At 38.3% G+C, this 23,492-nt stretch overlaps 1 protein-coding gene across 1 annotated transcript in view; it reads left to right on the top strand.

Annotated features, from left to right (window-relative positions):
- Positions 1-3,453: 3,453 nt before the first annotated feature.
- The window catches only part of slc45a2 (solute carrier family 45 member 2), a 27,635-nt gene continuing 7,596 nt past the window's right edge, over positions 3,454-23,492 (top strand). The window contains 4 exon segments of the mRNA XM_079658787.1: positions 3,454-4,307; positions 9,613-9,789; positions 21,783-22,097; positions 22,100-22,222. Of these exon segments, the coding sequence (XP_079514913.1) occupies positions 3,845-4,307; positions 9,613-9,789; positions 21,783-22,097; positions 22,100-22,222 (1,078 nt within the window). The 5' untranslated portion in view covers positions 3,454-3,844.

Below are 23,492 nucleotides of genomic sequence, written 5' to 3'. Positions count from 1 at the left end.
TGTGAGTTTAAATTCAACAGAATGAAAACCCTTTTTCCCTTGAGTGCTCACATGCTGCTTCTCCGTCTGAATGATGCTCTTGTGTTTTCTTTAGGGCCGGTCTGCTGTTTCTGTGAATGACGGAAAGCTTCAGCATGACCTCTGCATGACCTCTGTCTTTGAAAACTCTGTTATGATGACGGAAAGAAAAGTTCACAGTGAGGAGTTCCTAAAAAAGATTTCTTCCTGAATGCTGAATTTTAAGTCACAGCACGATGCTATCTTTACAGCTTCCCCTCACATTCACTTCAGCTACAACGAAAAATAGAAATCTTAATCCTTTCCCTCCTCGTTTCTAGCTTTTTTATTGTTTCCCACATCCAGGGGAAACTAAAGAGTGACGCACGCAGCTGGGAGACCAGGGGACACTAAGGAGTGATGCACACAGCTGGGAGACCAGGGGACACTAAAAAGTGACGCACACAGCTGGGAGACCAGGGGACACTAAAGAGTGACGCACATAGCTGGTAGACCAGGGGACACTAAAGAGTGACGCACACAGCTGGGAGACCAGGGGACACTAAAGAGTGACGCACGCAGCTGGGACACCAGGGGACACTAAAGAGTGACGCACACAGCTGGGACACCAGGGGACACTAAAGAGTGACGCACACAGCTGGGAGACCAGGGGACACTAAAGAGTGAGGCACATAGCTGGGAGACCAGGGGACACTAAAGAGTGAGGCACATAGCTGGGAGACCAGGGGACACTAAAGAGTGACGCACATAGCTGGGAGACCAGGGGACACTAAAGAGTGACGCACACAGCTGGGAGACCAGGGGACACTAAAGAGTGAGGTACATAGCTGGGAGACCAGGGGACACTAAAGAGTGACACGCACAGCTGGGAGATTAGGGGACACTAAAGAGTGACACACACAGCTGGGAGACCAGGGGACACTAAAAAGTGACGCACATAGCTGGGAGACCAGGGGACACTAAAGAGTGACCCACACAGCTGGGAGACCAGGGGACACTAAAGAGTGACGCACGCAGCTAGGACAACAGGGGACACTAAAGAGTGACGCACGCAGCTGGGACACCAGGGGACACTAAAGAGTGACGCACACAGCTGGGAGACCAGGGGACACTAAAGAGTGAGGCACATAGCTGGGAGACCAGGGGACACTAAAGAGTGACGCACATAGCTGGGAGACCAGGGGACACTAAAGAGTGACGCACACAGCTGGGAGACCAGGGGACACTAAAGAGTGAGGCACATAGCTGGGAGACCAGGGGACACTAAAGAGTGACACGCACAGCTGGGAGATTAGGGGACACTAAAGAGTGACACACACAGCTGGGAGACCAGGGGACACTAAAGAGTGACGCACGCAGCTAGGACAACAGGGGACACTAAAGAGTGACGCACGCAGCTGGGACACCAGGGGACACTAAAGAGTGACGCACACAGCTGGTTCAGGATTATAAAGCTCAGCAAATGTCTCTGTTGTTGGAAACTCACCTAAAATGTTTTATGGGCTTATTTTAACTGTGATCACATGACTCCTCCTGATGTCACTGCAGATCTGCTGTTAGCGAACTAGCTAACGTAGCTAACCTCGTCATTTCAGATATTATTGACATTTACAGTAATCGCTGCGCATCGTCACCCACAAAAGTGTGATAGGTTGATGTTGCATTTTGCCCCATAAAGAAAGTCCCCTTCTTGTCAGTGCGTTAACAATGGTATGCCCCCACAACAGCTGTAAAACAAGCACACACACACACACACACACACACACACATACAACCCTGTACTTTATACCCTTATGGTGTGATAAGATGCATGTAAGTAGAAACACTAGAAAGCAGTCACATTGATTTCAAGCTTAGCAATTATAAGACAATCAGCTGTGACTGATTCGTTTTTTGGCAGGTATTATAAAATTAAGTATTATAATAACAAACCCTTTAGAGGAATCCAGGATCTGATGATGTGTTAGATTAACCACGTGAGAGGAATGAAGAAATGTAACAATTAATTTATAAAAGGAAGATGAATGTGAACATAATTACAAGGCGGATCATCAGGGCTGGCAACTTAATTGTAGATGAAAGACAAAACTGTAAATGGAAAAACAGTGAAGTGAATAAGAATCCTTTTTGTAATAACATTTAAAGTAACAGTCATTTCTAGTCTCTTTAATTTGCATAATGCATGAATAAGCTTTTTAAATGTGTCAATACATGAAGGAAGTGTTCAGTCAAAGAGAAGTAACAAAGACTTCTGGTTGATCAGAGATGTCAACAGTACACACATCCTTTCCTCAAGTAGAAGTACAGATACTCGTGTTTAAAAATACTCTGGTGAAAGTAGAAGTACTGACTAAACTTCTTTACTCAAGTCAAAGTAAAGAGGCTTTGAAATGTACTTCAGTAAAAAGTACCCATAACTAGCAGGTGTTTTAAAGAGTACCTGACCTCCCTTTATATGAATAGAACAATAATGTCATTGTTAGCTAATGAATGTTTCCATGGTGACCAACGGCAACATGACAACGTTTCCATTGGTCCCTCTTCTTTAGAGAAGACCAGGAAATGATGGATACACGGATCGTGTTCAAATCAATAGGCACGCAATGAATCTAAATAATAATGATCACGCCACCAAACACACATTCAGACTAAAGGAACCAACCTGTTTGGAAAATGAGAGAAGTAGAAAGTACAGGTATTTGGGTTCAACATGTAAGAAGTAGAAAGTACAGGTATTTGAGTTCAACATGTGAGAAGTAGAAAGTACAGGTATTTGGGTTCAACATGTGAGAAGTAGAAAGTACAGGTATTTGTGTTCAACATGTAAGAAGTAGAAAGTACAGGTATTTGAGTTCAACATGTAAGAAGTAGAAAGTACAGGTATTTGGGTTCAACATGTAAGAAGTAGAAAGTACAGGTATTTGTGTTCAACATGTAAGAAGTAGAAAGTACAGGTATTTGAGTTCAACATGTAAGAAGTAGAAAGTACAGGTATTTGAGTTCAACATGTAAGAAGTAGAAAGTACAGGTATTTGGGTTCAACATGTAAGAAGTAGAAAGTACAGGTATTTGTGTTCAACATGTAAGAAGTAGAAAGTACAGGTATTTGAGTTCAACATGTAAGAAGTAGAAAGTACAGGTATTTGAGTTCAACATGTAAGAAGTAGAAAGTACAGGTATTTGAGTTCAACATGTAAGAAGTAGAAAGTACAGGTATTTGTGTTCAAAATGTAAGAAGTAGAAAGTACAGGTATTTGTGTTCAACATGTGAGAAGTAGAAAGTACAGGTATTTGAGTTCAACATGTCAAAAGTAGTCAGAAAAATAAGTAGTGCAGTAATGTACTGATACCAGAAACATGTACTGAAGAACAGTAACAAAGTATTTGTTGTGGTTGATCATGGGTGGCAAAAGAAGAGAGGACACACACACACACACACACACACACACACACACACACACACACACATGCATGTAATCCCTCACACACTCACATGAGCCGCCTCAGGCCTTTACTACAGCACTTTGAAACATCTCAAAAAGGGGAAGAGCCCTTCAGTAATCCTTAAATACTCCCCCCTGCTCTCTCTCCTCCCTTTTCCCTTTTGGTCTTCAGTGCTCTTGGACCTGAAGTAAATCCTTGTGGACTGGTTGCTCAGCTATGCAGTAGAAAGAGAGGCGGATTAGCTCAAACCGAGCGAAGGATTTGACGTTTCCTCATCAGCTGGCGGACCCTATTCTCCATTTCTTTTCACCTACACTTTCCTTCCTTCCTTCCCCTCTTTCTCATCTCCTTTCCCCCTCTTTCTCCCCCTTTTCTTCCAGCCATGACCCTGTTATCAGAGGACCAGTCTGTGAGTTCTCAGCCCTGCAGAATCCCAGAGGCCGGTAAACACATCACTTCTTCCCTGTACCCACAGACAGACTTCACCAAAGAAACCTTCATGGAAAGTGGGGAAAGTGGTGTCTTTGGAACCGTGGAGCCACACAGGCACTCCAGAGGACGCCTAATTCTCCACGCCACAGTAATGTTTGGACGGGAGTTTTGTTACGCAGTGGAGGCCGCCTTCGTCACGCCGGTGCTTCTGAGCGTGGGTCTTCCTCGGAGTTTGTACAGCTTGGTGTGGTTGATCAGCCCCATTTTGGGCTTCCTGCTGCAGCCCATCATCGGCAGCGCCAGCGACTACTGCCGCTCGTCGTGGGGCCGCCGGAGGCCGTACATCCTGGCTCTGGGGGTCCTGATGCTGGTGGGACTCACTCTGTTCCTCAATGGAGACGCTGTGGTCTCAGGTGAGTCATGAGGGAGGATAATCAGATCCAGAGTGCTAAAGTACACACATCCTTTCCTCAAGTAGAAGTACAGATACTCGTGTTTAAAAATACTCTGGTGAAAGTAGAAGTACTGACTAAACTTCTTTACTCAAGTCAAAGTAAAGAGGCTTTGAAATGTACTTCAGTAAAAAGTACCCATAACTAGCAGCTGCTTTAAAGAGTACCTGACCTCCCTTTATATTAATAGAACAATAATGTCATTGTTAGCTAATGAATGTTTCCATGGTGACCAACGGCAACATGACAACGTTTCCATTGGTCCCTCTTCTTTAGAGAAGACCAGGAAATGATGGATACACGGATCGTGTTCAAATCAATAGGCACGCAATGACTCTAAATAATAATGATCACGCCACCAAACACACATTCAGACTAAAGGAACCAGCTACTGATATACACCTGAACATCAGCAGGAGAGGACTCTTTAAAGTAGAGACACTACATACTGATATACACCTGAACATCAGCAGAGAGGACTCTTTAAAGTAGAGACACTACATACTGATATACACCTGAACATCAGCAGGAGAGGACTCTTTAAAGTAGAGACACTACATACTGATATACACCTGAACATCAGCAGGAGAGGACTCTTTAAAGTAGAGACACTACATACTGATATACACCTGAACATCAGCAGGAGAGGACTCTTTAAAGTAGAGACACTACATACTGATATACACCTGAACATCAGCAGGAGAGGACTCTTTAAAGTAGAGACATACTAATATACACCTGAACATCAGCAGGAGAGGACTCTTTAAAGTAGAGACACTACATACTGATATACACCTGAACATCAGCAGGAGAGGACTCTTTAAAGTAGAGACACTACATACTGATATACACCTGAACATCAGCAGGAGAGGACTCTTTAAAGTAGAGACACTACATACTGATATACACCTGAACATCAGCAGGAGAGGACTCTTTAAAGTAGAGACACTACATACTGATATACACCTAAACATCAGCAGGAGAGGACTCTTTAAAGTAGAGACACTACATACTGATATACACCTGAACATCAGCAGGAGAGGACTCTTTAAAGTAGAGACACTACATACTGATATACACCTGAACATCAGCAGGAGAGGACTCTTTAAAGTAGAGACACTACATACTGATATACACCTGAACATCAGCAGGAGAGGACTCTTTAAAGTAGAGACACTACATACTGATATACACCTAAACATCAGCAGGAGAGGACTCTTTAAAGTAGAGACACTACATACTGATATACACCTGAACATCAGCAGGAGAGGACTCTTTAAAGTAGAGACACTACATACTGATATACACCCGAACATCAGCAGGAGAGGACTCTTTAAAGTAGAGACACTACATACTGATATACACCTGAACATCAGCAGGAGAGGACTCTTTAAAGTAGAGACACTACATACTGATATACACCTGAACATCAGCAGGAGAGGACTCTTTAAAGTAGAGACACTACATACTGATATACACCTAAACATCAGCAGGAGAGGACTCTTTAAAGTAGAGACACTACACACTGATATACACCTGAACATCAGCAGGAGAGGACTCTTTAAAGTAGAGACACTACATACTGATATACACCTGAACATCAGCAGGAGAGGACTCTTTAAAGTAGAGACACTACATACTGATATACACCTGAACATCAGCAGGAGAGGACTCTTTAAAGTAGAGACACTACATACTGATATACACCTGAACATCAGCAGGAGAGGACTCTTTAAAGTAGAGACACTACATACTGATATACACCTGAACATCAGCAGGAGAGGACTCTTTAAAGTAGAGACACTACATACTGATATACACCTGAACATCAGCAGGAGAGGACTCTTTAAAGTAGAGACATTACATACTGATATACACCTGAACATCAGCAGGAGAGGACTCTTTAAAGTAGAGACACTACATACTGACATACACCTGAACATCAGCGGGAGAGGACTCTTTAAAGTAGAGACACTACATACTGATATACACCTGAGCATCAGCAGGAGAGGACTCTTTAAAGTAGAGACACTACATACTGACATACACCTGAACATCAGCGGGAGAGGACTCTTTAAAGTAGAGACACTACATACTGATATACACCTGAACATCAGCAGGAGAGGACTCTTTAAAGTAGAGACACTACATACTGATATACACCTGAACATCAGCAGGAGAGGACTCTTTGAGGGAATGTTACAATATCATGTTGTTTGTGTTGTAATTTGTCAATGAATAGCAACGTTTGGATTATTGTGTACTCCTTAGTAGATACATAGAATATACACTACATCGTTTTATGTATGCAAAAAGTAAACAAGTATCACATAAATGCGGTGGAGTAGAAGTACAAAGTGTGAGAAACAGAAAAGCAGACAGAGAGGGGGGGGGGCTCGGATGTATTTTTGGTCTTGTCAAATCAGAGAATGAGCCCTTGTTTTGGGCGCCGGCTGTGACTCAGAGGGAATAACAGAGAATGAATAATCATCTCTCTCCATTAGAGAAACTGGAATTACAAAAAGAGAAATCATTTAATCTTATTCTTATGTCCGCTGCTCGGAAAGATAATCATGGCTTGTAAAACTCAAGATATGCGTGAACACTTGTGTAAGCTTTCTATGCTTTGCTTTGTAGCTCCTGCAGTCAAACTTATCAGTATCTTCTCGTTCTGACATTTTGATAAAAATAACGAGATAAAAGGTCCCGTGTGGCTCCTCTGCTCACACATTGAACTTGTGACTGAAGTGTGTGACTTGTTAGGTCGATGTGATGCCCGCTGGCACACACAGATGACTGAGAAATTGTTTTTAAACCGTTAGTTTTAAACACAATTTTTTAAATCCCCAAAAGTCTGCAAACTTGTGAAGTGTTTGGCACATGTTCTGGAGAGGTTGATTTATAATTAAACCATAAAATAAACAACACAATGTTTATTAAACGAGCTGCACGATACTTTTTCTGCTTGCCTAATCAGCTTGTTTTAAATATATTTAATTCTTAGTTGAATGCTTTGATTGTTGATTGACTTTCTTTATTATTATTATTTCTTTCTTTTCTTTCTCTGATATTCGCTCTAATCATCACACGGAGCATAAAGTATTCTTACGCTCGTTAAGCTGATTATCTCTCCGTGTTTCTCAGGATTGTAGAAAATGCCACATGTCGTGAATGTTTGCATTGTTTGTCAGTATTGTCGAGTTTTCCCTTTTGATTTGAACTAACTCTGTTTGTTTCATAATTATAGAGGTCACTCCGTGTAACTGCATAACAACCTCTCTCTGCTATACTACATATAATTTAAACGTGTAATTAAAAAATGTTTGCGAATGATGAACCAAATTATCAATACACTGGGATTTTATTTTTATTCTAAAAAACACTATGTTCTTTAGGTAATAAGTTAATTTAATTACTTTTTGTACAGGAAGTTTATTTATGCTTTTTGTTTGTACTCCGGAAAAAAAAAATCAATATTTTTAGAAAAAAAAGTCAGGATTTTTTAAAACTGTTCAAAATCAGAATCTGAAGAAAAAAAATGTTTTGAGAACAAAAATTATAATTAAGAGAAAAAAGTCAGAATTTTCAGGAAAAAAGTCAGAATTTTCAGAAGAAATATTTTTGTGAGAAAATTTGAATCTTTACAAAAATAGGTCAAAATGTTCTGAAAATGTTTTAGCGGGAAAAAAAAGTCAGAATAAAATAAATATTTTTGAGACAAACATCAGAAGTCTCAGAAAAAAAATGTTTTTCGGAAAAAATGTGAATCCTGGAGAAATTTGAGAATAAAGTCAGAATTTCCGTAAAAAAGTTTGGGGGAGAAAAGATTCAGAATAAAATAAAAAATTATAATTTCAAGGAAAAAAGTTAGGTTTTGAGAAAGAACTCAACATTTTGTGTGAGTGTGGCCCTAATCCTTTTTTGTATATTTAAACTCTTTCCTAAAATAAGATGTTCCTTATTGCACTGCATCACCTTGATTACAGTATGTCATTGTTTACTGAAAAAAGAAATAAATAAATTTATAATAAATAATAAAAAATAAGTCAACATTTTCTGAAAATGTTTTGGGGGAGAAAAAACTCAGAATAAAATAAATATATATTTTTGAGAAACATTTCAGAATTCTGAGTCAAAAGTCGTTTTTGAGAAAAACATCAGAAGTCTCAGAAAAATAATATTTGTCAGAAAAAAATCTGAATCCTGGGAAAAGATAAATTTGAGAATAAAGTCACATCAGAATTCACGTTAACATTTTTTGGGGAAAAATAATTCAGGATAAAATAAAAAATTATAATTTCAAGGAAAAAAAAAGTCAGATTTTGAGAAACAATTTTTTTTTTTTTTTTAAAAAGGCCGAATTTTGAGAAACAATTCAACATTTTGTGTGAGTGTGGCCCTAATCCTTTTTCGTATATTTAAACTATTTCCTACAGTAAAACGAGATATGAACAATTATAATACATCACCTTGCTTACAGTATCTTTCAGTTTACCTGCTGACAAGCTACAGCACATTTCATTCAGCTGTCACTTCCATGCAAAGCCACTTATCAATCAATCAATCAATCAATCAATCAATCAATCAATCAATGTTTATTTATATAGCCCAATATCACAAATATTACATTTGTCTCAGTGGACTTCACAGTTTGTACAGAATATCAGTATGACAATATGACACCCTCTGTCCTTAGACCCTCTGTCCTTAGACCCTCTGTCCTTAGACCACAGTTTAAAGGGGAACATGGGAGAAACCTCGGGGAGAGCAACAGAGGAGGGATCCCTCTCCCAGGACGGACAGACGTGCAATAGATGCCGTGTGCAAATTGAAAAGATAAAACATTTACAACATAGGTAGTCCAAATGTTTGGACTACCTACTTACAAAACATCTTCAACACAAATTCAGGACAGCAAGTACATTCGCTTCAAATAAACCAAAACATTTCAAGTGCTGGTGTATGTCATTTTTTCAATTATTTTGTTTGCGTTGCCGTGGAAACAGATGGCTTTTCAGAAGTTGTGTTTACTCTCTGCCGTCCGGACATCAATCATTCATCTAGCCTGTGATGTTTTCTTGCATCCTTTATTTCTTCAGAGGAAATTATGTAGACGGTCAGGTTTTTTAATTAGAGTTAATCTTTAATGTCTCTGAGTGTCTCTCAAAGTGCTGCACCTGTTGGATTTCTCTTTTTGGCACTTCGAGCATAGTACTAGTCATTATTCAGTTTGTGAATGATGAGGTGTTTCTGTTCTGTCTTTCAGAATTAGTCACGGACAAGTCGTTGAAGAGCACCTGGGCCATCGTGATCGTGATGCTGGGAGTCGTTCTGTTCGACTTCGCCGCAGATTTCATCGACGGACCCATCAAAGCGTACCTGTTCGATGTGTGCTCTCATTCAGACAAAGAGAGAGGGCTTCACTACCACGCTCTACTCACAGGTGTGTAACACAGGCACTGTTATGATAAGATCAAATAAGAAGTACTTTATTGATCCCAATTTAGGAAATGTTTGCGTTGCAGAAGCTTCCACACCACACTTCGCCAGACACAGTGAATTTCTTCTTGCTTCCAGGAAATCTCAATTTGAGTGTGTTTTAATTAGGGCCGGGACTTTAACGCGTTAATTAAGATTAATTAATTACACAAACATTAACGCGTTAAAAAAATTAACACATTTTAATCGCACTTATTTTTGCACCGCGGAACGTTTCTCACTGGATGAGTTTCAGGCGTACCGATTATACTGGAGCACCAACTAACGTTCATGACTTCAAACAACAACAAACCACAGTGAACAATAGTCAAACGTGAACGAAGAAGCTGATGAGACCGCTTTGGTTGGCCCCGTGGATGGGACATTTTGTTTTAAAAAACGGACGGATGGAAGCGTCAATAAGAGCACGGTTGTTTGCAAATTATGCAAAAAGGAATTTGCATCTCACCGCAGCACATCAAGCCTCAAGTATCACCTCAATGCAAAACATATAGCAGCTAGCGTGGAAGCTAGCGTGGACGTTAGCCCGACTCGGAGTACAAGGACCCACACCATAGTTGCCCTCAGAAATCGGGAGCATTTCAAAATGCAAAATTGGGGGGGAGGGGGGGTGCTAGTGGATCGCCAGAGCTGTCAAATATTTATATGCGATTAAAAATGCGATTAATTTCGATTAATTAATTACAAAACCTCTAATTAATTAGATTAATTTTTTTAATCGAGTCCCGGCCCTAGTTTTAATACTTTTATTAAGTATTGGAACACACTCTTTCCGCCCTTTGTTTTGGTCCGTCAACTTCTCTGTTTCGGTTCACTCCTACAGCCCAATATCTTTTTACATCCGAATCAGGTTTCCCAGCTGAAAAGCTCTAATATGTGCAACATAAATATCATTACCGTCTTTACAAAACACTCGCTGCTATACAACAATATTATTATTAATAATGTGCTATGATAACGTGCAGTTACGTATATCTGCCACTACGTATTTTTTCACTACTAAATACTGTTAATATTTACATTAATGATGTTTAATGATGTTTTCCGGTAGATATTTAATTGCTCTTTTCACGGCACTGTTAGTGTACGGTTTTATTATTATGCTGCTTTGTTTATTGTGTTTTTGTAACTCTGGCACAACTATTTCCTTCGGGATGAATAAAGTCTTATCTTATCCTAAAAATACTTTTTGAAAATCCCAAAATTCAGACTTTTTCTGAAATTCTCCAAATGTTGACTTTTACCTGAAAAATCTGACTTTTTGGAAATCTCTTTCTGAATATCAAAAATATATATTTTTCTCGACATTTTGATTTTATTCTAAAAAGCTGATAATTCTGGCTTGTTTCTGAAAAACTAATAATTCAGAGGTTTTTTTCAAATCCTCACTTTTTCCTTAAAAATCTGTCTTTATTTCTTTAAATTCTGACTTTTTATCAAAACCTTAAAATTCTGACTTTTTATCAAAATGTTAACGTTTACCTAAAAAACTGATAATTGTTACTTTTTCCCCAAAAAATCGGACTTTTTGGAAATCTCTAAATTCTGACTTTTTCTAAACATCTAAAAATATTGACTTTTTTTCTCAAAATGTTGGCTTTTTTCTGAAAAACTAATAATTCAGACTTTTTTTTAAATCCTCTCTTTTTCCTTAAAATTCAGACTTTTTTATTAAAATCTTAAAATGCTGACTTTTTATAAAAATCTCTAAATTCTGACTCTCTTATGTTTAGTTTTGATTGAGCAGGGCATAAGAGAAAGAAAACATCAGAAATAAACAATCCAAAATATTTCTGAAAAAAGAAATAAAATAGTATTAACAAGTTAAATGTGGAAATACAAATGTACGGTAACAAAACTATAAAGCAGGATATTATATATACATTAATTGTTTAAGGAAATTATTATTAAATGTTAAATTGAATATTAATGTAAAACAATGGGAGTTTAATTCCAGTTATCAAGAGAAGCTTTGGAGCAGAGTTCTCTTCCAGTCAGAGGAGTATTTTTGCACTTCAATGCTTTTTTAATGCTTATATCTTTAATAAATCTCCACTTTATGGCGTTTCCAACGTGTGTTTTGCTGTGAATTCATCACGACTTGTTGTTTGTTTGGTGACAGTTTGAGCAGGAGTAGTTATCAGAGATGTATGGCAGAGATTCTGAGTTTAATGGATGGTATTTATAGCGTGATATGGAGTGGGTGGAAGAGCCCTGAAGGAAGTGTGAATTGGATTTTATGGACGTTGTTGCCATCTGTGAAAGTTAAGTAAGACTGGATGACCTCTTTTTTCAAAATGTGATCAGGCTTAAATAAGAACATTGATTTTAGGGAGACAGTTGGCATAGCTTAGCATAAAGACTGGAAACAGGGGGAAACTGCTAGCCTAGCTCTGTCTTTGCTTAGTCTGTACAAGAGTATAAAATGACATGTTTTTAGTGGGCGTTAAGTGCCAGACTTTGTTTCACTCCTACATATCAGCTTCCTTTTCCATCCAAATCAGGCTGATGTTTCCCAGATAAAAGCTCAAATGATAAATGGACTGCTTTAACAATTAAACTCACCGATCCATGAGTTTCAAGGGAAATGAATTTTGTTTTTTGAGGTATTATAAATATGTTGCAGAAGTCTGCTTGTGCAAGAAATAGAGGCAAATGTATGGTTAAAATATAACACTTAAGAGTGCTGCTTGTGTCCTATGTTAATATCAACGTTTTTAAAAAGAAAGGACATCTGTACTTAATTTACATTGCAAAGGAAACGTCAAACCAGGATTTCTTTACATAACATAACCAAGTAGTTCTTATAAGCTTTCGTTTTAATTGACATCACAAAAGAAATGTTTTTAATTGTTTGGGAACTTAAACATGTTGCTTGGAAATAGTTAAGGTTCAGTGTTTTGCTCAAGGGCACAGAGAAGCCTGGGGTTAAACAGCTAACACCCAAATACTAAAAAATACAGATATTTGGTGGTGGAGACCAAAAACGGAGCTAAAATCTGACAACCCCAAATAAATCCTTATGTGTTTCTGTAACTGCTAAATGTTAAATTATCAACAGTTGTAAGATGACAAAATGTGGTTTGATGTCAGTGTTGTTTCACAAATTGCTGTGAAAACATAATATGCTCAGTGCTAGCAGCGTTAGCATTGAAATTAGCTCCAATTCAAAAACATTCAAAATAGAAAAACAGACAAGGAGACAAAACTCGCCTTTTTGATAATTGTTTTCGCTTTCATTCTTTTTTATCCCATAATTCTGACTTTTTTTCCTCAGAATTTTGAGCTTTTCAGAAAATCGCAACATTTTGACTTTTTTCTGAAAAAGGAATAATTCTGACTTTTTTTCCAAAAAATCTGACTTTTTAAAATTCTCTAAATTCTGACTTTTTCTGAATATCAAAAGAAAAGAATGTTGACTTTTTTCTGAAAAACTAATCATTCTGACATTTTTTCAAATCCTCACGTTTCTTCTTAAAAAATATTTTGCTGAAAATCTCAAAATGATGTATTTTTTCCAAAATGTTTTACTTTTATCTGAAAAAGTCTGAATTGTTACTTTTTTCCCAAAAAATCAGACTTTTTGAAAATCTTTACATTCTCAGTTTTTCTGAATATCTAACACTTTTTTTTTTACTTTTTTCTCAAATGTTTTACTTTTGTCTCCAAAACTAATAATAGTTACTTTTTAAAAAAAAAATCTGACTTCTTTCCAAATCTCGACATTTTGAGTTTTTCTGAATATCTAAAACTTTTTTACTTTTTTCTCAACGTTTCCACTTTATTAAAAAATACTAATAATTCAGAAAAAAAATTCAAATCCTCACTTTTTCCTTACATTTCTGTATTTATTTCTTTTAATCTTAAAACTCTGGCTATTTTTGTGTTTAGTTTGAACTCCTCTCCTGACTAAATATAATCCAAATGAGTTGAGGATCAAGCAAACCAGGGTGTCCGCGGGGTCTTAAAAGGTATTAAAAGTTGATAAATCAATTTAGCGAAAATTAAGGCTATTAAAAAGTATTAAAAAGTATTAAACGGCATTTTCCAAGGTATTAAGAAGTCCCACAGCAACGACAACATGAAACACCCTTTAATTTACTGAAACGACATGTCGGGAAACCCCCTCAAGGCTGCCCCCATAGCGCGCCGTAAAATGCTGCTTCCTATTTTAAGTTTCGTCGCGGTGGGTCTCAAGGTGGGTAGACCGGCATACGCAACGCTCTGGGGGTCCAACGGCTCCATGTGTGCCCTATATGATCATTTTCTGATAACGATGAAATAGCCCGCCTCCCTCTCCCCACGTCTCCTGCTGCTGCTGGGCTGTCAGAAGAGGGGGAGGAAAAGAGAGGCAGGCACCGTTTATTAAATATTATTATCCAGAGAACAGAGTCGTTATCAATTTGTTTTAAAGCTCAATAAATAACAAAGAAGACCTCTGACCGGCACTTTTCTAATTTTGTACGGAAGATTTAAACTTTAACGGACATGTTACCGGTGGAACATTTTTTTAACGGAAACTGCCGCACGGTCCCCTCGTTCCTTGGAAGAGGCGGAGAGGTGGGTGTTTTTCATCTGCTGGTGGACTACCTGAGAGATACAGCAGGAGAACACGCCGTCCACCGCGGAGAATAAACAGAAGGGCAACCATGGCAACCATGCTCCGGGGTCTTCTTCGCTGCTTTTGGTGTATTTTGTGGCGGCAGCAGCGCCACTTACAGGCCTGACATATGTACTACAGCATTTCCAGCATTTCCAGCGGTCTAGTGTGAACGGACACGTTAATGAATCGAATGCGTGTGAACGGAAGACTTTTTTGCGCTTGCGTATGCGTTTTACCGTATGCGTCCTCCCCAAACTATATCTAGTCACAGAGATCTGCTATTTTAAAGTAAAGTCAACAAATATCGATCCTAAATATAGTCTATATTAAGAACGAGAAAAGTCTTAACATATATATCCTTTTTTGTAAACATATGACAAATGTGTGAGGGGGATGACGTCAGAGCATCGTCCTATTTGCCAGGGCTTAGCCCCGGACAGCCCCAGCCCAGTTTAACCCCTGGGTATTTGTGAGGGAGCTCCTATATGGCATTACCCCGCTGAAGCTCACCAAAGATTAACATATTTCATAGTTCAAAGTTTTGTCAATTGTTTTGTTTATTGGTCAAATACTGGTTTCTAATGTTTTCTGAGGAGTTTTACTGGAATGAAAGAGCACAGAGTACAGAAGCAACAAAGCAGCATACTGCATTAAACCTGACCTTCACAGAGAGGTTGAAGTTCATGTGGAGAGGAGGCTTCAGTAGTCTGTCTGCACTCTGTTTAGTTTTGCTATCTTACAGTCAATATAGTCAATGTTAGGTAAAGTGTGTTGCCAATGTAACCGGTTAGAACTCAAAGTTGCGATGAGGTCTTAAAATGTATGGAAAGGGTCTTAAAAAGGTCTTAAAAGGTATTAAATTTGACCTCAGGATTCCTGCATATACCCTGCAAACACATATCATGATGTTTAGCGTGTGCTCTGATTTCTTTTGACTTCTTCCTGAAGAATTCTGTAATGTAATTATCTCAAATCTACCCACATTAAAAATAGACCAACAGACCCCATGAGTCAAAACTCGCCTATGTGATCGTTGTTTGGCTCACACGTCATTGAGATGGTGCCAGTACGACGTCCCTGTGTTCCTGACGTGGTCTTATCAGATTAGGATCACCAAATTAAACTGAATGCTTCCTTTCTTAATAAATTCCTCAGAGCGTGAGTTTGGACCAGTCTTTCATTTGAACTCCTTCTCCCTCTGAGGGATTTGCAGGATATTGAACATTAGCTCCAGGTCCAAACCGTGACATTGCAGAGGGATTTGAATTGCCTTTTCCACAAACTTTTAATGGCCACTTTTTCACCGTGTTCACTTCACCTTCAGGTCGTTGACGTAATGACAACATTTCAGAAAAAGTGTCGCCGGCGAAAAGGCCTTCAGTCGACACAAAAGAGAAAGTAGACGGAGGCCAGAAAGCAGCATCGATTTCTTTTATAATACTCGATGTCTGGAAGCTGAGATTTCTTTTATAATACTCGATGTCTGGAAGCTGAGATTTCTTTTATAATACTCGATGTCTGGAAGTTGAGATTTCATTCATACAACTTTTCCCTCTGAAGGAGAGCTCGATGTGTCCGAGGCCAAAAGGCTGCATTACTCACATCCTGGATGATATCACAACTTGTTTTTGGAGATTTCTTTGCCCGATGGACACATTTAGACAAATTTAAGAGTGAGCCAATAACTTGCTATTTAGTGGATGTGTTAACGAAGCGTAGGTTGTTTAAAAACCCTCTTTATTTTTGTCATACAGTACAGTGAGATTTGAGTCATGTAACGGTCCACACATATTTGAGCCCCTATTGACGGAGCCACAGGCTTTTTTACCTTCGACAAATACACGAGATACTTTACCACATATTTGGGTAGTTTTTTAATGTAGCACATTTTGACAACAAAGCAATTTAAAGTGCTTTACAAAACATTTTAAAAGCAGAAAAACACTTTCAGAAAATTCCATAAATCTGACTTTTTTTTCTCAGAATTCTGAATTATTCCGAAAATCAAAAATTTGACTTTTTTCTGAAAAACTAATAATTATGACTTTTCTGACTATTTTCATAAATCTTAACATTCTGACTCCTCTACGTTACTAAATATGATCCAAATGAGTTTAGGATCAAGTAGATGTATACTTTTGGAGCATCATGATGTTTGGGGTGTGCTCTGAGCCGTCAGCAGGCACCGGGTGGTGTGAGTCCGGCAGTAATCAGCCCTGAGCTCATCATGTGCTGCAGTCATGGGTCTGAGCTGAGAGACGCAGCACATGACTCTGGAGGCGCTGGTATGTGAGCTTTAAAGAAAGAACAGGGAGTGAGAAATGTTTCCCTGTGAGGAATGTGCCTTTAGGCCAGAGATGGCAAAAGTATACTCAAGTAGAAGTACAGATACTCGTGTTTAAAAATACTCTGGTGAAAGTAGAAGTACTGACTAAACTTCTTTACTCAAGTCAAAGTAAAGAGGCTTTGAAATGTACTTCAGTAAAAAGTACCCATAACTAGCAGCTGTTTTAAAGAGTACCTGACCTCCCTTTATATTAATAGAACAATAATGTCATTGTTAGCTAATGAATGTTTCCATGGTGACCAACGGCAACATGACAACGTTTCCATTGGTCCCTCTTCTTTAGAGAAGACCAGGAAATGATGGATACACGGATCGTGTTCAAATCAATAGGCACGCAATGACTCTAAATAATAATGATCACGCCACCAAACACACATTCAGACTAAAGGAACCAGCCTGTTTGGAAAATGAGAGAAGTAGAAAGTACAGGTATTTGTGTTCAACATGTAAGAAGTAGAAAGTACAGGTATTTGTGTTCAACATGTAAGAAGTAGAAAGTACAGGTATTTGAGTTCAACATGTAAGAAGTAGAAAGTACAGGTATTTGGGTTCAAAATGTAAGAAGTAGAAAGTACAGGTATTTGAGTTCAACATGTAAGAAGTAGAAAGTACAGGTATTTGTGTTCAACATGTAAGAAGTAGAAAGTACAGGTATTTGAGTTCAACATGTAAGAAGTAGAAAGTACAGGTATTTGAGTTCAACATGTAAGAAGTAGAAAGTACAGGTATTTGTGTTCAACATGTAAGAAGTAGAAAGTACAGGTATTTGAGTTCAACATGTAAGAAGTAGAAAGTACAGGTATTTGAGTTCAACATGTAAGAAGTAGAAAGTACAGGTATTTGTGTTCAACATGTGAGAAGTAGAAAGTACAGGTATTTGGGTTCAAAATGTAAGAAGTAGAAAGTACAGGTATTTGAGTTCAACATGTAAGAAGTAGAAAGTACAGGTATTTGAGTTCAACATGTAAGAAGTAGAAAGTACAGGTATTTGAGTTCAAAATGTAAGAAGTAGAAAGTACAGGTATTTGAGTTCAACATGTAAGAAGTAGAAAGTACAGGTATTTGAGTTCAACATGTAAGAAGTAGAAAGTACAGGTATTTGAGTTCAACATGTAAGAAGTAGAAAGTACAGGTATTTGAGTTCAACATGTAAGAAGTAGAAAGTACAGGTATTTGAGTTCAACATGTAAGAAGTAGAAAGTACAGGTATTTGAGTTCAACATGTAAGAAGTAGAAAGTACAGGTATTTGAGTTCAACATGTAAGAAGTAGAAAGTACAGGTATTTGAGTTCAACATGTAAGAAGTAGAAAGTACAGGTATTTGGGTTCAACATGTGAGAAGTAGAAAGTACAGGTATTTGAGTTCAACATGTAAGAAGTAGAAAGTACAGGTATTTGGGTTCAACATGTAAGAAGTAGAAAGTACAGGTATTTGAGTTCAACATGTAAGAAGTAGAAAGTACAGGTATTTGAGTTCAACATGTGAGAAGTAGAAAGTACAGGTATTTGAGTTCAACATGTAAGAAGTAGAAAGTACAGGTATTTGAGTTCAACATGTGAGAAGTAGAAAGTACAGGTATTTGGGTTCAACATGTAAGAAGTAGAAAGTACAGGTATTTGAGTTCAACATGTAAGAAGTAGAAAGTACAGGTATTTGAGTTCAACATGTGAGAAGTAGAAAGTACAGGTATTTGAGTTCAACATGTAAGAAGTAGAAAGTACAGGTATTTGAGTTCAACATGTAAGAAGTAGAAAGTACAGGTGTTTGTGTTCAACATGTAAGAAGTAGAAAGTACAGGTATTTGAGTTCAACATGTGAGAAGTAGAAAGTACAGGTATTTGAGTTCAACATGTAAGAAGTAGAAAGTACAGGTGTTTGTGTTCAACATGTAAGAAGTAGAAAGTACAGGTATTTGAGTTCAACATGTGAGAAGTAGAAAGTACAGGTATTTGAGTTCAACATGTGAGAAGTAGAAAGTACAGGTATTTGAGTTCAAAATGTAAGAAGTCAAAGTAAAAAGTCGTCAGAAACATAAGTAGTGGAGTAAAGTACTGATACCAGAAACGTACTTAAAAATGTACTTCAGTACGGTAACAAAGTATTTGTACTCCACCTCTGCTTTAGGGTGACCTTTCTTATAATGATCCTGTGCAGAGGAAGAGGAATGATCAATACTCTGCAGACATGTCCTCCCTGAGGTTAAAGAAAAGGCATTCCAGGAAAAAGCAGGATGTGCATTCACCTACAATCAAAACCTTGAAATGGTGCAATGTCAATACATGTTCACTCCAGACATGTGAACATTTGATCAAGCCAGGTTCCTCAATCCTGATCCAACGTTTTATACAGAGGGAATTATCTGTTTATTTCTCCATACGTCAGAAAAAAGGGCAATAACAAATGTATTTTTTCCATGATTTTCGGGGAAAACGTGACATAAATAAGCTATAAGGCAGTTAAGACTAGAGTTCAGTAAAATAATAATTTTCTACTCTACAAAAATATATTCACGGCACATAAAGACTTCACGACTAATTTGTGACCTTCATTTTCTTCTGACACGACACACGAAGCAATTTGCTGGTCCTATTACAAATAAATGGGGTTAGACCTTTAAGAGGCTGTTGTTTGCCTTGTTTGCATTACATTGCATATACTTTAGAAAGTTTGTCCTTGTCAATTAAAGAAGACATCCTGCTGATGTTCAGGTGTATATCAGTATGTAGTGTCTCTACTTTAAAGAGTCCTCTCCTGCTGATGTTCAGGTGTATATCAGTATGTAGTGTCTCTACTTTAAAGAGTCCTCTCCTGCTGATGTTCAGGTGTATATCAGTATGTAGTGTCTCTACTTTAAAGAGTCCTCTCCTGCTGATGTTCAGGTGTATATCAGTATGTAGTGTCTCTACTTTAAAGAGTCCTCTCCTGCTGATGTTCAGGTGTATATCAGTATGTAGTGTCTCTACTTTAAAGAGTCCTCTCCTGCTGATGTTCAGGTGTATATCAGTATGTAGTATTTCTACTTTAAAGAGTCCTCTCCTGCTGATGTTCAGGTGTATATCAGTATGTAGTATTTCTACTTTAAAGAGTCCTCTCCTGCTGATGTTCAGGTGTATATCAGTATGTAGTGTCTCTACTTTAAAGAGTCCTCTCCTGCTGATGTTCAGGTGTATATCAGTATGTAGTGTCTCTACTTTAAAGAGTCCTCTCCTGCTGATGTTCAGGTGTATATCAGTATGTCGTGTCTCTACTTTAAAGAGTCCTCTCCTGCTGATGTTCAGGTTTATATGAGTATGTAGTGTCTCTACTTTAAAGAGTCCTCTCCTGCTGATGTTCAGGTGTATATCAGTATGTCGTGTCTCTACTTTAAAGAGTCCTCTCCTGCTGATGTTCAGGTGTATATTAGTATGTAGTGTCTCTACTTTAAAGAGTCCTGTATATAATATCTTCTTCCTTCTTGTTCTCCATCTCCATGGATACCTTTGGGAACACACAGTGATATTCCTGCACGTTGCTATGAAAGCAGTTATTTTGGGGCTGAGAGGTAAACACTGGGTTGGATTCGACGACAGAAACTGAGGTTTTACAGCAGAGGCGAGCACACAGTAATGTTCACAGTGAGTGGAGCGAGACTCCTGAAGTGGTTGTTACTTTACCTGCCAGCTGCTCTAATGAAGAGGAATGGGCTTCTGATTTCAGGGAGACACAGTTGATCAGTCAGGAATTATGTTTTGATGTTCTGTTTACGTCCATCTCTCCTGAGTGTATATCACAAGAAGAGGGAATTTCTCCGAAGTCAGTACAAACATCCAATTTGACTCAAGAATGAAGTGAGAAAGATTTGATGATAAAATGTCCTTTTGACCAAAAACTCCTGGAGGGAATTTCCTCACATCTAGAAAAAACACCCAATGAGAGTCAAGGTCACGCAACATAATCCAATAAATAATGATATGCTGATTATTAAAATATTTCACACAAATTACTAATAATTAGTTTTTCCTGAAATTCTCATAATTCAGTTTTTTTTCTCAAATTCCGACCTTTTCCTGAAAATCTCAAAATTATCACTTTTTTCGCAATATTCAGATTTTGTCCCCAAATTCTAACTATTTTTTTTTTAAATATCATAATTCTGACTTTTACAGAAAATCACATTTGTTCTAAAAATCTGACTTTTTGGGGGGGTTGCTGCAGCCCCCTGACCACGCCCCCTTCCCGCGTCCATTCGCAGCAAGCAGGAAACCACATCAGTAAGCCAGCTAACACTGTCAGCTCCTCGCAGCAGCGGGCCAGTGGGCGAGCTGACCAATCAGAGCACATTGGGCTCACAGGGAGAGGGGGGGGGGGGGGGGGCAGGAGCTCCAACAAGCCGTGTAGGACAGAGTGAATACACATACTATACAGAGATGCTGGATGAGAAACCAATGTGAGTTTGGAAAATTGAACAATGTAAATCTATTTTAGTAGACCTCAACAATGGAATTATCATCAGTAGAAATGGCCATGTCATGGGACCTTTAAAAATATTCTGACTTTTTGAAATATTCTGTCTTTTTAAATCTCAAAATTCTGACTTTTTCCTCAAAATGCTCCCTTTTTCTGAAAATCTCATACAGTAATTCTGACTTGTTCTAAAATCGGACTTTTTTCTGTCTTTTTAAATCTCAAAATTCTGACTTTTTTCCAAAAATCACATAATTCAGGTTTTTTTGTATTACTTTTTTTCTAAATTCTGACTTGTTCTGAAAATCTGAACATTCTATATTTTTTCTCAAAATTCATTTTTTTCCCCAAAGATTTGATAATTTCCTGTGTGAAAGTACTTACTGAATGTATAGCATCAAATGTTTCTGTTCCGAGATCACCAAAAAACATTGGTAAATCTAAACCCTTTCCAAAATTTGCAAAATATCAAGCCATAAAATCACTTTAGTAGAATAAAAAAGAAATAATCTGTCATGTGTTAATCTCTGCTGTTTCCTCCAGGTCTGGGTGGTGCGTTCGGGTACCTGGTGGGAGCGATGGACTGGGGCCACTCTGTTCTGGGAGAGGCGCTGGGATCAGAGTACCAGGTCATCTTCTTCTTCTCAGCGCTCACCTGGGGAGTCTTCCTCACCCTGCACCTCTTCAGTATTCCTGAACAGCCTCTGGATAAAGACCCCTCAGACTCTGGCCCCTCTAAACCCAGTGCCCTCTGCCTGCTGGGAACTCAGAGTAATGGTTACGGAGCGTTGGTTAAAGAACCCGTCTCTCCAGTGGGACCCGGACCCGTCACAGACCTCAGGCCCAGATCCTTCTCTGCTCTGGGGAAGCCAACTCAGTGACCTCCAGCGCCAAGCAGCCAAACAAAGAGGTGGGTAAAGAAAAAACATTATTAATCCTCATATTCTTACTTTCTGGGGCTTTTATTTTGAAAAACAAGCATAGTATACAGTTACCCTCTGAACGAAACTCAGTGAACGAAACTCAGTGACTTCCTGTGCCAAACAAAGATGTCATTTATCCTCATATTCTGGTGCTTTTATTTTGAAAAAAAAACATGGATCTGAGTTTCCCATAGAGATAGTTATTTTCTTTTCTTGAGGTATCTTCTGGGTGCTTTTATTTTGAAACATTAAACATCAGACATCAAACATTAAAAACATGCTCAGTGACCTCAAGTGCCCAGCAGTCAAACAAAGAGTGTGTACAGGAAAGATTACAATTTTTTTTAAATTAATCCTCAAATTCTTGCTTTCTGGGGCTTTTATTTTGAAAAACAAGTATAGACCTGAGCTTCCTGTAGAGATAGTTATTTTCTTGGGGCTTTTATTTTGGAAAACATGCGTCTTCTGCAGCTCCCTGTAAATATATAGTTACCCCTACAGCTTTTATTTTGAAAAAACCTTCCTCTTACTGAGCTTCCTGTAAGGTTCAAGTTACTGTATGCTGCTTTTATTTTGAAAAACATGCAGTTACTCTTTGTGGTTTTCGTAAAAAAAAAAAATTTAAAAACACGCTTCTTCCTCACCTTCCCCTAAAGCAACCATTACTATATGGGGTTTTATTTTGAAAAACATGCCTCTTCCTGCGTTTCACGTTAGGACACAGTTACCTTATGGGGCTTTTATTCTGAAAAACCTGCTTTTTCTGCGTTTAAAATGTTCCGTTTTTTATGCATTTTCTTACAATCTCAGCCAAACTGGGCTTGACCTACATAAATGAAGAATACTCCTTTACTGCAAGAACCATTGCCCAATCATCCTGAGGGTGTTTTAAATGTTTAATTTGGTTACTTTCTGCAGAGGAGACTCTTCAACATCCTGAAGTGTGAATATATCCTGTAATATTAACTATTTTTTAAAACCTCTGAACATCCCTCAATCTGCCCAACGCTCCCGAGCTGAGTTTCTTTGTATTACTTTTTCATCATCTTCTTCACTTTTGAAGCCACGTAAAGACGTTTGATTAATACTCTTCTTCCTCTTGCTTTATAACGTCTAATTGCCTTTGCTCTGTTGAGCCCAGTTAGCTTCCTTTGACCATCTGAGGTTTCCTTTATGTATGAAAGCTGAATATTCTGATGTCATGTCAGCCTTTGTATCGTTCATCATAGCCTGAATATGTCTTCTTGCTTCATCTTCACCCGTTCCTAGCCCCTGAACAAAGCCCTTAATGCTGCCTTGTGATCTTTACTTCCAACCCTTTCATTCCTTC

Source organism: Notothenia rossii (assembly GCF_949606895.1).
Source record: "Notothenia rossii genome assembly, chromosome: 11".
Lineage (NCBI taxonomy): Eukaryota > Metazoa > Chordata > Actinopteri > Perciformes > Nototheniidae > Notothenia > Notothenia rossii.
Note: the sequence above shows the minus strand (reverse complement) of the source record. Positions and strands in the feature narration are given on the sequence as shown.